Source organism: Thunnus thynnus, chromosome 14, assembly GCF_963924715.1.
Source record: "Thunnus thynnus chromosome 14, fThuThy2.1, whole genome shotgun sequence".
In the NCBI taxonomy this organism is placed as follows: Eukaryota; Metazoa; Chordata; class Actinopteri; order Scombriformes; family Scombridae; genus Thunnus; species Thunnus thynnus.
In genome coordinates, this window is record NC_089530.1 from 15509961 (window position 1) to 15523880 (window position 13920).

Consider the following 13920-nt stretch of genomic DNA (forward strand, 5'->3'; position numbering starts at 1 on the left):
CTAATACAGCATGTCAAATATGAGATGTTCAGGTTTTAAATTGTCAGTAAATGCTAAATTGCTGCGATTTAATTACATCCTGAAGTTATGTAAAAAAAAAAAAAAACCCACACACATTGTTAATATCTTTACTCAAGAAAAAGTCTTTCGTGATCACAGTTAATCCTATTCTATTACGACTTCATAAGACTTCATATAGTTTAGTTTACTATATACTAATAATATAAAATATACACAGTGGGGTTTACGACTGACTGCACTGTTTTGGCAGTTACAAGAAGAAAGTCATCTGGTTAAACCTGTGCTAACAGGAAGTTACTATAAACATCACTTTCCGACATTTTATATTTAACTATGTGACTCACATCAACTCAGTATGTACTCTGGCATATCTGAGTATAATATTCGAATTTTTCCAGTGTGAATACATACTTAAAACAATAATGTACTCTTATGCATACCAAATGAACTAAAAACAACAAATCAAATCACTTTCTTTATTAATTTTACCCATATACAGTATGTTTGTCAGCAATAGTTACACTTTTACAGTACATGGTAGACATGATGCAGACTATTGGCTGTTGGTGCCAGTAAATTCTGTCAGAACTGCTTGTTGGATGGTCGAACAGCTCGGGAAACCTTTCCAATGTTGGGAGGGTGTCTGTGTCCAACATTTTCTGTAAATTTTCGAAACAGACAGTCCCTCATTTTCTTCATGCAGTAATTGGCCAAGTGTGTGGAGGAGAAAAAGAGAAAAAGAGCTTCTCTCTCAAGCTCTGAAATGTGTCCTGTTACACCCATAATTAAACAATTCAAACAATTATTGTGTCTCGTCTCTGTCTTTGATGTTCTTCGATGGTTTCGATTTCAGATATGTTTGGACAGCAAGTTGAACAAACTAGTTCTTTTCTAGCATAACCCGTCCTTAACGCTGGTGTTGCAGTGAATTTCCTGTCTTGTTGACATGGGCGCTACAACACCAAATAAATTAAATTATATTTATGACTATGTTTTATCCCTTGTCTTGAGCAAAATCACTCAGCAACATAACTAATGACACCAGATCATCAGACAGCTATGTTGTTCTTGTCCGAATCATCAACATTGTCAGTAAAACAGGCTGCAAACTTCTGCACAAAATGTTCTTATGAATACAATAATCGTTAATGGTTCGTACTGAGATTGTGGTGACAAGACTCTAAATTGTCAGTTTATGCACTGACGTTTTTCTCTCTTCACTGAAACCATGTTTTTTTTCTCCATTTTTATGCTCTTTTGGCAGCGTGCATCCTCTTAAAGCACCTCTCGGACACAGAGATGGTGACAGAGTTAAGACAACAGTTCAGTGTCCGAGACAATATATGCGCTTCAGGTCAAGACATGAGGGGCTTCTCGTCCCCTCTCATTCCCGCTTCTTTCCGCTCGCCCTCTCTGCCCCACTTTCACCAAGCCCAGTCAACCTTTGTCAAGCACCAGCCGTGAGGAGCTAACAAAGAAAAACCAAGTGGGGGTCAGCTCCTCAGTGCACCAACAATACCCCCAGTCACAGCCCATTAGCCCATCAGCCGTCATCTGTCCCATATACTGTACTCCATCTCCCCTCACCTTTTAATCTTATGCAAAACTGAGACCAACCCCCACCCATGTACCGTTCCAACTTTTCCCGCCATTTCCTGCTTCTCATATTCCCGCTAGCAAGGCAGAGAGGTCCGACTTCCTGTACTTCTCAATCAGCTCCCAAGGAATTCTTGTGTTTCTTGGCTAAATGAGGTGTGCGAGTGTTTACATTAAATTGAAGCCAGGCGCTCTGAAATAACCAGAGTGTGTTACAGCATTTCCCGCTTCGACTAGTGCAGTGATTCTGATTCGCTATTTCTCTGAACCACAAATAACTTCTAGTCTGCCTTTGTTTGTGTCTCACTCTCTCCCACAGTTATGGTGATTGTGCTGCTCCGCTATGCCCACGTCATTGAGAAGCACCAAAACTGTGTTCTCAACACTGCAAGTCTTTCCACAGGCTGGATCTGTGCTGCTGGACTCATCATGGTGGGCAACTTCCAGGTACGTGAGCCAAATGCTCAAAGGCTTAAGTTTCCTCGCCCATTAAAACAAACAAAATGATGAAGAAGATAAACAAAATTTATAGTAAATGAGAAAAAGATCAAACGTAGTACAGAACAGCAGAGAAGGGGAAATAAAAACAAGTCAAGCTATCTCATGTGCGTGCACATGTGAGAGTGAGAGACCTTCCTTCACTGTGACAGTAAACCATCAACTGGAAATATAAACAGAACTAAAACAAACTGTCAAACAGAACCGCATTTCACCACAATGATGTTAACATGTGTGTCCATGACTCTGCTTCCTTTTGCTTTTGCTCTAATCTTCCTCTATTAAGATTTGTTAACGTCTGTCCTGTCTTCACGGTTCTGCACGGCTCTTTCTGGTATCCCCACGTTAAAACAAGAGAAGAAACCCAACCTGAATTCCTTCTCTGTAGATATTTGTTCTTTGAGAAAGAATTTCTTCAAGTTTAAATATTTGGAGCTCTGGCTCGATGCCTCGGCTGTGTGTGTGTGTGTGTGTGTGTCTTTTTTGAAGAAAGAGAGAGAGACAGCAGTTAGGGATAGTTTTAATGAGATATCCTTGGTATTTGTGTAGAAAACAGGAGATAGGGAGGAGGAGATAAAATAGAAACAGTCAGGTTTCTGATGAAAGGCTGAATAAATACATCTGGGAAAATTGTCACCATACTGATTTTGTCCTTTAACTTTTAAAAGAGTGTTGATGGGAAATACTAGGCAAGAGACAAGGAGAGAGAGGACATGTGACTGTCATTGTGCACACATTGGTAGGGATGGGTATCATTAAGATTTTATTGATACCAATACTCTTATTGATACTACTCTCAGTAATTTGGTGCAAAAAATAAACAACATGACATGAAAAGGATAGGAAAGGATTTTATTATTTCTTTTTTGCAGAAATAACAAGTTAAATTGTTTCCTGAGGTTCCTGTATATATATTATGAGGGAGGAGCAATTATTATAAATGTCTGATATTGATGTGCCTTAATGCTGCTTCACTACTAGAAGCTAAACTTAACAATATTACAAATTATCAAAGAATTATAGTCCTTCAGCTTCCTAGAAGTTAACAGAAATAGATAACAAAGAAAATAACTTAAAAACAACATTCATAAAGAGTAAAGATATGTAAACAGAACAATGTAGAACATAATTCTGGCATCTCTCCTGTATTATTTGGCCCAACCTTAAAAAATACATCAACAGTTTTTGTTTAAGAAAATGAGCATGTTGACTTTCTCAGGGAGAATCAGAGATCTATTATTTTTATAACGATAACAAGTGTGACTTTGACTTGACGAGGTCGAGACAGTCACATTTTTTGTTTGGCAAATCTCATCAGCGTCGGAGTCGGGAGGCTGCACTGAGGTTGTAGCTGCAGCGGCTGCGTTGCTGAAGCAGTCAAACACGCTGCTCTGCTTCAGATTTATGGGATGTTTTATTTGTGTTTCATGAGGTTGCTGGTGTTATCCCCTTTACACTCAACTACTTCTTTTTTCATAAAGCGAGCCCACACTTTTGAATGTTTCGCCCTGTCAGCCATGACCGGAGAGCACAGAATGTAAAAACGAAGTTCACTGGCAGCTTCATCATCATTAGGGGACTGTTAGGAATTTGAAAATGCCAGATATATTAGAGTGAATTAACGTTACATAAATACTGATAGCAGCACTGTTTGTGCAGGAGCTTATCAGTATTTTGGTACTGACCAGTCAGGAACTTAGTACTGGTTCTCGATAACAGTCCCTACACATTTGCCTGCTTGATCAACAAAATGCTCCTTCAATTTTTGATGCTAATTCTGGAAACTGCTGTGTTAAAAGTTTCTTTTTTGAATGAAACCATGTTTCATTATAAAGTACGACAATGTTTCCCTGAGTGTGTCATTTCTAATTGTTTTATCATCCTCAGCATGTTTTCATTATAAAACTGTCTATAGCTTGTGATCATGTAAGAAGCCGACAGTTTTAAAACTTTAAAGCTCTCAGTACCTTTGGATACAGTTCTCTGGTCATTGAATATATACTGTATATATAATATTTGGTTATTTATGAGGTGAGAACACAAGAAAAGTTAATCTAGTGACAGTATATGATTTAATTTCCCACGTTGTGTGTTGTTGAAACATGAGTGGAATGAAGATGGGCGAGTAGTCAGCAGTGCATAATTAATTCTGCTGGGTTATCTAACTTGATTAAATATTTTTGGTGGATGACAACTCAGTAAAAATTATGGCCAAAATTCACCGCGTGATGGTGAGGAAGAAGAATCGTGTGTTGAACAGATGTGCGGTGGTATTTTGTCTGAGAATGTACAAAGATGGTCCTCACCTTCTTCCCGCTTTTCCTTCGGGGCCTCAGCTCTGCAGAGCAGGGAGGGATTTTTACGGGAAGAGCCAGGAGGAAGTGAGTCATCAAGTCTGGCCATGCATGGAGAGGAGCTGGGCAGACAGGGCGTGTGTAGCAGAGGCCCCATCTATAACCAATCACAGGCCTCATCCCAGCCACTGGCTCACAGACTCCCATCTCATACAGTTTGGGGACATTCCACTCAGATGAAAGTAGAGATGTCACTGATAGTGAATAAACTGACAACCACATGACAGAATAGAAATTATGCTGTAAAATGAAGCACAGACCCTAATTCATAAGCTCAAAAAATATGGACACAGCATCCACAGACAAACACCACAAGCAAGTTAGAATCGGAAGAGAAAACAGCGGACAGCCAAAATCTGAAAAACTAGACAGATCAAAGAGTGAAAACACCAAAAACAACTCATGGTAACACACTCTGCGGTGGCAACTGCTTCAGTTTGTAGCTGTGTGTTACATAAGGCTTTGGCAGCACAGCTGTGGTGTCGCCACTGGGGCCTTTCCTGTCAGGCGGACTGATGATTTGGGCAGAGAGGGACATAAATAGATGATGGAGGAGCACATCACTGCCACACAGAGGTCCATGAGTGTGAGCATGATGTGGTTGAAAGCTGCCTTCAGTTGGGGGAGAGAAAGAAGGAAACAGATGGCAGACTGCTAAACCTGCCCACTTATTTACAGTCCTAGTACACCTGCAGCAGGTCCATGTTGACATCCAGCTGTAAGACGGTTGGTGCTCCAGAGCAAGTACTGTCTGTTTCAAACACTCAATATCTGAGTGTTTTTGCTACCTTAGTGTTGCTATGAGTTTAACGTACATTATTTTACTTAAGTTAAAATGAGATATAGATCAAATAGTTAGGTGTGAGATTCTGATGTTGTTTTTTTCTTGATTCCTTTATCATATTTTATATCTTTATTTCCTTCTCTCTGGCTTTCTCTTGCTCATTTTTACTAGACAGCAGTGTTTATTTGTATGTTGGTTGGAGGACAGATAAAGGGAGTACAGATAGAAATTGCGCCTGAACCAAAACAAAAATTATTGATGAACAACTACCCGCAAACAAACTGCATCTTGGAAAGTGCAACCCCCTATCCTTAACTGGTTTTCCATTGTTCACACGGTTCTGGTATCAATGTGTAAATTATGATCAGCACATGTGAAACCATTATAGATAAAATAATCTTAAAACGGATGTTTGGCCTTAGAGAAGAAAAGATGACATTGAATACTGTACAATAAAATATTCTGAGAAACGCATTTTAAAGCCTTTAATTTAAAATGCAACCCAACCTTGTATTTTAAATGAACACAGGCATGATGGATCTGTAGATTTTTATTCTTTTTTTGATTCCTGAAAACAAGTTTTTAATGTATGTTTTTGACAAGTTTTTAGTCCTTGCGAGCAAGTAAGAAAGTAAGTAATAAATCTATTGAAAACATTACATGCAGGATTTCGCTTGCCAAGCTAAGGATCTGTTTTGCAACTTTCCGTTAAGATTTTGGCAGTCGTTGCAGCACGTGTGGTGCAAACGGTTGGAGGTTTCGATTCATCTCGTTTGTTTCTATTTCCAGAAAGTTAAACCTGAACCTGACAGAAAGCTGGATGTCTCTTGTTCCCACATGTCCATCCTCAAACGTGTTATCTCCGTGCACAATCATAATATTATCTATCCCTGCAATACGTAATCATTCAAAAGCGTTTCACTGTTTTCCAATGTAGGACAGTAAAATTATGTATTTTCAGCTGCACTGCATTTCACATCCCCTCACTGCACACATTTAATTTTATAACGGACTCTGCTGAGTTCAGCATTGCTCTGTGTGAACACCATTACTATTCATTTATGCGGGGGAACTGCTTGTCACTGTCAGCCTCCAGGAACTTATTTATCAGGCCGATCTTGCTTAGTCATCAAGGCTCACTTTACGTCAGCACAGATTCTGCAGAGGATCATCTCTGAGACCTTTGGGAACGGCAGTGAGGGTCAGAGAAATGTGGTTTCTGATGACCACATGTAGTCATAATGAGAGCTGTTATTTGCTTCTGCTGCCACTTTTTAGTCCACTTCACTGTTTCACTTTTTCTATCCTTCTCCTTTACACTTGTCTCTAACCCACCGTGTTGTGAGTGTACATGGAGCTGGCATACTGTAAAAACTGTGAACACATACTGTACATTAAGTGAAACAGCTTACTGATGGCTTAATGCATCATTAAGCCATCAAGTAATGACTGCAATTAGTGATAGAATCTGGGACACCAGGCAGCAAGCACGCACATACATACACGTAGCCTAAACATTCACACACAAGCAGTACAGATGGTTGTGGAGTGTATGGAGTAAAGGCTGCAACTAACAATTATATTCGTTATTAATTAAAACTTTATGTCCATTACTTAATTGTTTGGGCTATACAGTAGTAAAAATGCCCATCACAATTTCACAAGATCGATTATTTTGCCTGAACAAGAATTAAAAACTCAAAGATATTTAGTTTATTTACATATCAGACAAAGAAAAACAGCAGTTTCCTCACAACTGAGAAGCTGGAACTAGGTAATGCTTGGCGTTTTTGCTTTGAAAAATCACTTAAAGGTCCGGTGTGTAGAATTTAGTGGCATCTAGCGGTGAGGTCGCAGATTGCAACCAACTGATTAACCCTCCCCTCATCCTCCCTGTCAAGCGTGTAGAAGATCCTACAGTGGCTGCAAAACTCAAGAAAAACATGGCGGCCTCCATGGAAGAGTACCCGCTCCCTATGTAGTGTACACTAATTAAAACATACTTATGAATATTATATTCCATTTCTGCCAAGTCTGTTCTGCTAGATGCCACTAAATTCTACACACTGCACCTTTAAAGACCCCAAAAGACATGTTTTATGATATATAGAAATACTGATAATTTGTGTCTTAATATGTTTATTCTATGAAAAAATATTCAGCCACCTTGTTAAAATACGTATTTTTCATTTCAAAAGTTGCACAACCCAAGATGTCTCCTATCTCACTGAAAAACACTGAAAAAATGTTTCCATGTATGTGCACTGGAGGCTTCAAATTTCCATATTACACTTGTGTAAGTCGCCTATTGAACCACGCTTGGCTCCGAACTAGTTGTGATGTCACAAACCATGCTGGTAGATAGAGAAACTTTCCTTCTTCAGCAGATGAATGTGAAAACACAATCTGAACATGCGTCATTCTGCACAGTGAAGGTCAAGCATCCAAGTGAAGTACCTATAAGAAAAACACATTTTTGAGTGGAATGGGACTTTAAACGATGAATGGATTATCAAAATAGTTTCAGTTTGTATAGGTCGATTAATTGACTAATCGTTTCAGCTGTAGTAGATACAACATCAGTTAATACAAGAAGGTGTGAGGAGAGCGGAGCATATGGTTGTTGTTTGTGTGTGTGTGTTTTTCCATTACTAAGTATAGTGAGTAACAGATTGGCAGTAGTACAACACTCAGCCCCCCACGGTGCCAGTTTCACAGTTACAGTAGATGGAGAGTAGAAAAAAACAGGATTTCGTAATAGCCACTTTACTATGGATTGTACCAGACTAGAAATAGATTTTCCACTGTGAAAAAAAAACTGCTTGTTGAACAAAAGACTACTGGAAAAATGTGTAAGGCCTAGCTGGGATTTCTCTTCCAACTTTACCTCCAGTTCTGGAGATGTCACAGGCTGATCTAAAAAAAAAAAATACTCATATGACTGCGTGCGCTTTCATATTGAAATGTGTCTAAATCTTACTTCAAGGATTAGCCTACTGCACAAGAATGTTCAGTATGTTCTAGCTGGGTCAATGGACAAATGGCTTAGAAGCCAAACCAAAACTAAATAACTTCTAGGCAGTTGCTCTAATGATCCCGCAGAATTAGGCAGAGCAGAGGGACACTGTTATCACAAACACAAGGCTTTAACCATTAAAATCTGCCAAGAAAAGCAGTTTTTTTGTCATCTATCTAAATGAGACTAGTCCATGGAGATGTGTTTCTAGCTTTGGGTAATGCGCCATTGAATCTCTTATCTGTTGTGATCAGTACATCAGAGCTGTGTGTGTGTGTGTGTGTATCCTGCAGTGGGAGCCGTGGTCACATGCTCTCAGCAGCTCTTTTGTGTATTGTTTCTTATTGTGCTTGTGACCGGCAGGGAAAAGGAGGCGCTCTGTTGTGTTGCTGCTCTGTCATTTCCTACATATCACCCTCTAATTCTCTCTCTGGCTACTTAAGAAGATGCTTCAAACAAAGTATTACAGAACAATGAATAATCTGACCCAGCAGCTTGATGCAAAAGCTTTCTGATGTTGCCTCACTGTTCCCACGTGGTGTTGTCTTTTTCAATAAGTGTTTCTGTCAGCTGTCAAACTGCCGAACCTCTCTCTCTCTCTCTCACCCTCTCCTCCCGTCTCCTTTCTTCATATGACAGGTGGATAATGCCAAAGTTCTCCACTATGTCGGAGCAGGCATTGCCTTCCCCACCAGTATGCTGTTTGTGTGCCTGCAGTCGGCTCTGACTTACCGGTTGGCCAAGACCCAGGGGGAATACAACGTGGCCCACCTCCGGCTCTGCATGACCCTGCTGGCCTTCGTAGCCTTGGTGCTCAGTATCCTCTTCAGCCACTAACAGATGGCAGCCTCTGAGGCTGTCAAGTGCTTCGGAGTAGTGTGCAGTGCTGCCAGCCTGATTATCATAGCAACTGTTTCCCTCCTGTATCCAAAAGTAGGAGGGGATGTTTCATGCTGCAGGCTCTTCTTCGTACAGCTTCACATGAGAAAAGATATGATAAAATGTCTTAAAACAAGTTATTTTAGACATGTATACAGTACATCTTTTATATCTGTCAGGCTTTCTACAACACAAAGCTCCATCTAAAGCAAATTTAAAGGGGACATATTATGCTTTTTGTGATTTTCTGTTATTTTTATACTGTTATGATGTTGGATGTCTTTGTTAAACATAGCCAAGGTATGTCAGGGCTTCAGCCTGCTCTGAACAAACATGTACGGATGTATCTAAGAAGTTTCCTTTTTGAGTAAAGAACGAGAAAAAGAAATTAAATCCTACTAATGTTTGTTTACGTAGTTTCCAGGAGCTAACCATAGTGTGCTCATCGGGAGGTCAGCCTTAAAGAGACAGGAGCTATGATGGCCTGTTTCAGTCAGAGGCTGAACTGAGGGGCTGCATAAAGGGCCAGTGTAAGATAAATAAGGAGTTTTTTGAACTGTAAATCATGCAAAGATATACCAGTAGAGCCACAGAATATAAATACAGACCTGGAATGAGCATGTTTGAGGCATGAGGTTGTTGTCTTTATTGTCCTTAACCTCGTTTTCAGGTGGTGTGTTTTTCTGTCAGGAGAGCTTCGTCCTGCAACATGCGTCAGCCATCTTCGAATGGGTGTTCTGCGTCATCATCATGCTGTTCTACGGGACATTTGCCTTCGAGTTTGCCGGCATGTCAGGAGACACCATGGTGGTGCTGGCCAGAGGAGGATCGCTGGGACCTGCTGGGAGAGAACACAAGGTGGACGCACTGGGAGGTCCCAGTCCACACTCACAGCCACATCCACACCAACCTGAAAACCTGTCCATATTGTAGCCTGCTGGCACATCTAGAGGCCACACAGTTGGCTCGTATAATCCTCTCAAACTCTGGTTATCGAATGAGTTTAATTATTCATTTCCAGCCACACTTGTCTGAAGCTTTGAAATGAACCAGGCCAGTGCAGCAGCTGTTCAAGGCAGAGTGGATGCTACTATTTCGACCCCAGGGGGTGTAGATCTGCTGCCACAGCGGAGAGCTCAGCTTGTATTGTACTTACATCAAAGCTTTGCGTCTCTAAAGAACTTTGTTTGCATTTTGCACATTGCACAAGTGTGAAACCAAATTTTCTACCCACTCAGTCCTGCCTACACTGACTAGCTGAGGAGTGTTTTGTCAATCAGATCAAGAAAATGTACCGATCCCCTTATCAGCTGAGATCCTGTAACCTGTCTCAGTGAGTGGCCTTGGAGCATTTCTTCTTCAGGTGACGCTTTCATTGTATGAGTGAGCTTGTGGTAAAGGAGTGAAGGCTGCTGGACAGCCAAGCTGACAGTATTAGAGACAAAGAAAAACAGAGAGAGAAGATGTATGAGTGTTACAGTGGGAGCAAGGTCAGACCTGAGGCTTGTTTAACCACAAGAGAATAGACAAATGCAAGTCTGTTACATAGGAGAGTATAAAAATGTTTTAGACTATCCCGGAGATGGAACAGGGCAGCGGCTACACTTTGCAATGATTTAAACCTGCATCAAGCAATATTTTTGATATAAACAAAGCAAATAACTACTCTGCAGAGATTTTAGCAGCTTTTAGCTGATTGGTTTAGTCATTTAGTTTGCAAATAGCTTCTAGCAAACTCATTGCTCAAGCTGACTGTATGCTACCGTCCAGCCAAAGTTACAGAGTGGACCGTAAAGAAAGTCGACCATCTAGCCAGCTGAAGACCCAAATATTTTTCTCAGGAGTTGGTAGACCAAACCCAAGCTAAAAAGAAAGTGAATCTTAAGATGATAATGATGTTTAAGTAAGCAGACAAAGCAACTTGTGTTTTCTGTCACTGTTTTGTGGTCAAAAATCCCTTAATGCAGCTTTAAAATATGCACCATCAACAACTTTATGTTTGAACAGCTCGTTTCCTTCCACATATGCAAGCAAACACTATTTTTAAAGTATCCATTCATGTACCTGTGGGACCCACACAGAGTGCATAATTTCATGTCTGGATACTTCACTTAATGTGCCGTATAATTATTAAAACATAAAGTAGACACTATGCCTAATGCATTGAAAACCTTATGCTGATAGTCTGAAATAACATCTCCTAAATACACTATATACTACACTATATCGACCTTAAACCTCAAACTGTTTTTTTTTTCATCTTCCTCTCTGCCAAAGAATATGAAAGAGAGATGACACAGTGTCCAGAGGCCAAATGCGTACCAGCTAATTCAAGCCAGAGCACTGAGCTTATTGAGTTTAGTGACGAGGCATCACGTGTTTTCAGGTCCTATGGACGGAGCTCTGCATCTCATTATACCCCAGCAAGGAGTCTCTTATTGCTTCATCTACTATCTTTTTCTCTGAATCTCACAACTTTCCATAGTTAGAGTTTTTCAGCAAGTCTTACTGTTTAAGCAGGACAAAGGGAAAAGGAAGCATGTGCAATGCAAGCAATAACTGAGATGCACTGTCTTTCCTCCATGTTACTGTAAAGTATGTGCCAAATATCAGATTGCCTGCGGCATTGGTGCTAAAACACAAATGGCCTTATCGTGCCCTGCCCTTATCCTGTGAGTGCAAAGAAAACCAGAGTAGATATTTACATATAGATTCAAAATTAAAAATATACTCCTTGTTAATACCTACACTGCCAGTCAAAGGTTTTAGAACAAGTCCATTTTTCCAGCTTTTATTAAAATTTACATCATTTAATGTCTCAATGTACACAGAAATTAAAGAGAGATTAAAAAATATATATTTTTTAACTCATCAAAGTATCCACCTTTAGCAGATAGAACAGCCGAACATAAATATTGTTTGGAAAGTTGGGGAAGCTCTAAAACTTTTGACCGGTCGTGTACACCGACTTGATATTTTGATATGTGAGGATTGATTGTCAGTATGGTGTAGCCGGTTTAGCCTCATGGTTGGGTATTTATTTTTCTTTCAGTGTCCCTCTTTTCAAATGTTGATTGTATTCATTTACTTTCTCTGACGTTCTGTGCTGTGTTGTAATACGGAGTTGTGCCAGAATCACTGTTTATATTTTTAGGAGATCTGTAACCTCTCAGTGTAATATTAACATACTCTGAGCTCTCTGGTCTAAAAAACCAGAGCAAGCGGAGGGTTTACAACTGAAAATATCACTTCCTCATACCGCAACTGGCCACATGTTGAGCAGAGGTTTTTTTGTAAGTGCCAGTATTTTGGGTGGTTTAGTTGCTCAACAGGCCTTTTTTTTTTTTCAAACACAGTTTTTACAATCTGTTGCAGAAGGACTGAAATGTAGTTTTTCACTCTCAGACTGAATGTATAATTACACTCAACAAGACTGAACTGGAAAAGCTTGTGCATGCTGCTCTGTGGAATGAGCTGGAGGCTTGAACCAGCCACACCACTGATCGCTTACTCCTCTCTACTGGTCAAACTGCTTACTGCATATGAATTTTTTTTTTGCTGGAATCTAATGTTATAATTCAGTATAGCAGGTCAGCTCTTGTTCTCAACTTATAAAAAAAAAATGTTATATCTGCTGCCAAGTAGTCAGCTACAGGTTTTAGGCTCAATTTGTTTTTGTTTTATTTTCAAATTTAGATGGATGCCCTCTACTAAGAAGGTGGAGCTACTGTAGTGACCAGTAAAGAAGATCAGTTGAACTCCAGCCTTTGCTTCATGTAAAACGTAACCTCTTGGACTGTTCACTATTTTTACAGTATGCATTGTTCTAACAAATCACAGTTCAGATACGTTCTGAGATGCATTTTTAAATGTTAAACCAAATTTTGGTGCTGCTCATGTTGAGACACAATTTTGCCATTACACATTTACTAAAAGTGTTTAATTTCACATAATGGATTATGCAGGTTAGGAATCTATGCGTAACATCGCAGATTCCTGTCGTGCCATCAGAACACTACAAAAAAAATGATTTTAAGTATTTGTGTTTCTTTTGAGAAACTTGCCTTCAAACCTGCCTGCCTAGCCTCCTCCTCAATTTATTTCTACTTTCTGTCCTTTTTTTTTTTTTTTCTCGTTTACTGATCTGTCTGTGATCTTTGCACTCAGGAAAATGTTACAACACCAGCTGCATTGTTTAATTCAAAGCAGAATGAACTGTTTGCTTTTGCCCTCTGTCATCTTTGTTTCGATGGAATTCGTTTCTTGTCGAGGATTCGTCATGTATATTTGTTTTTGTGTAGTATAGATGCAACTGCTTTTTTTTTTTTACAGTTGTAGGATGTGTTGATGGTTAGTCATATTATAATAGATTATTTTTGTTAATCAAGACTGTGTAAAGCTTAAAAATAAACATTCCTGTATAGTTAGCTTGTGAGAATGCTTCTGCTCCTCACACACACACACACGTGGTTAAATATCTGCAAAGCAAAACAAGCTTCCTCAATCAGTCAGTAGATAATTGGTGAGAGCATTCTGACAAACTAACTAGCGCCTGTAAACCTCACAGAAATTTGTTGCGTGTACTCAGTTGAAATGCAAAATGCTCCCCATGTGCCTTATGTATTATTTTGATAATGAAAACCAAAGAGGTTTAGGTTGTAAATTCTATTTTGATGAAAAGTCATATGATTGTATATATATGCCTTAATGTTCAACAAATAAAAAATGTTAAAAAAGCAAACGTTTTGAACTTGCTGTGAAAAGAGCCAGAC

The 13920-nt window shown here is 39.6% G+C and overlaps 1 protein-coding gene across 3 annotated transcripts in view; it reads left to right on the forward strand.

Annotated features, from left to right (window-relative positions):
* Nucleotides 1-13889, forward strand: part of zgc:154058 (Transmembrane protein 150A-like) — a 31115-nt gene extending 17226 nt beyond the window's left edge. For 2 of the 3 annotated variants that reach the window (XM_067610145.1, XM_067610147.1), the window contains exons 6-8: nt 1937-2064; nt 8909-9086; nt 9819-13889. In XM_067610145.1, the coding sequence (XP_067466246.1) occupies nt 1937-2064; nt 8909-9086; nt 9819-10081 (569 nt within the window). In that variant the 3' untranslated portion in view covers nt 10082-13889. The remainder of the gene's footprint in view (nt 1-1936; nt 2065-8908; nt 9087-9818) is intronic. The other variant, XM_067610148.1, reaches the window with a different exon arrangement.
* The last annotated feature ends 31 nt before the right edge of the window (nt 13890-13920 follow it).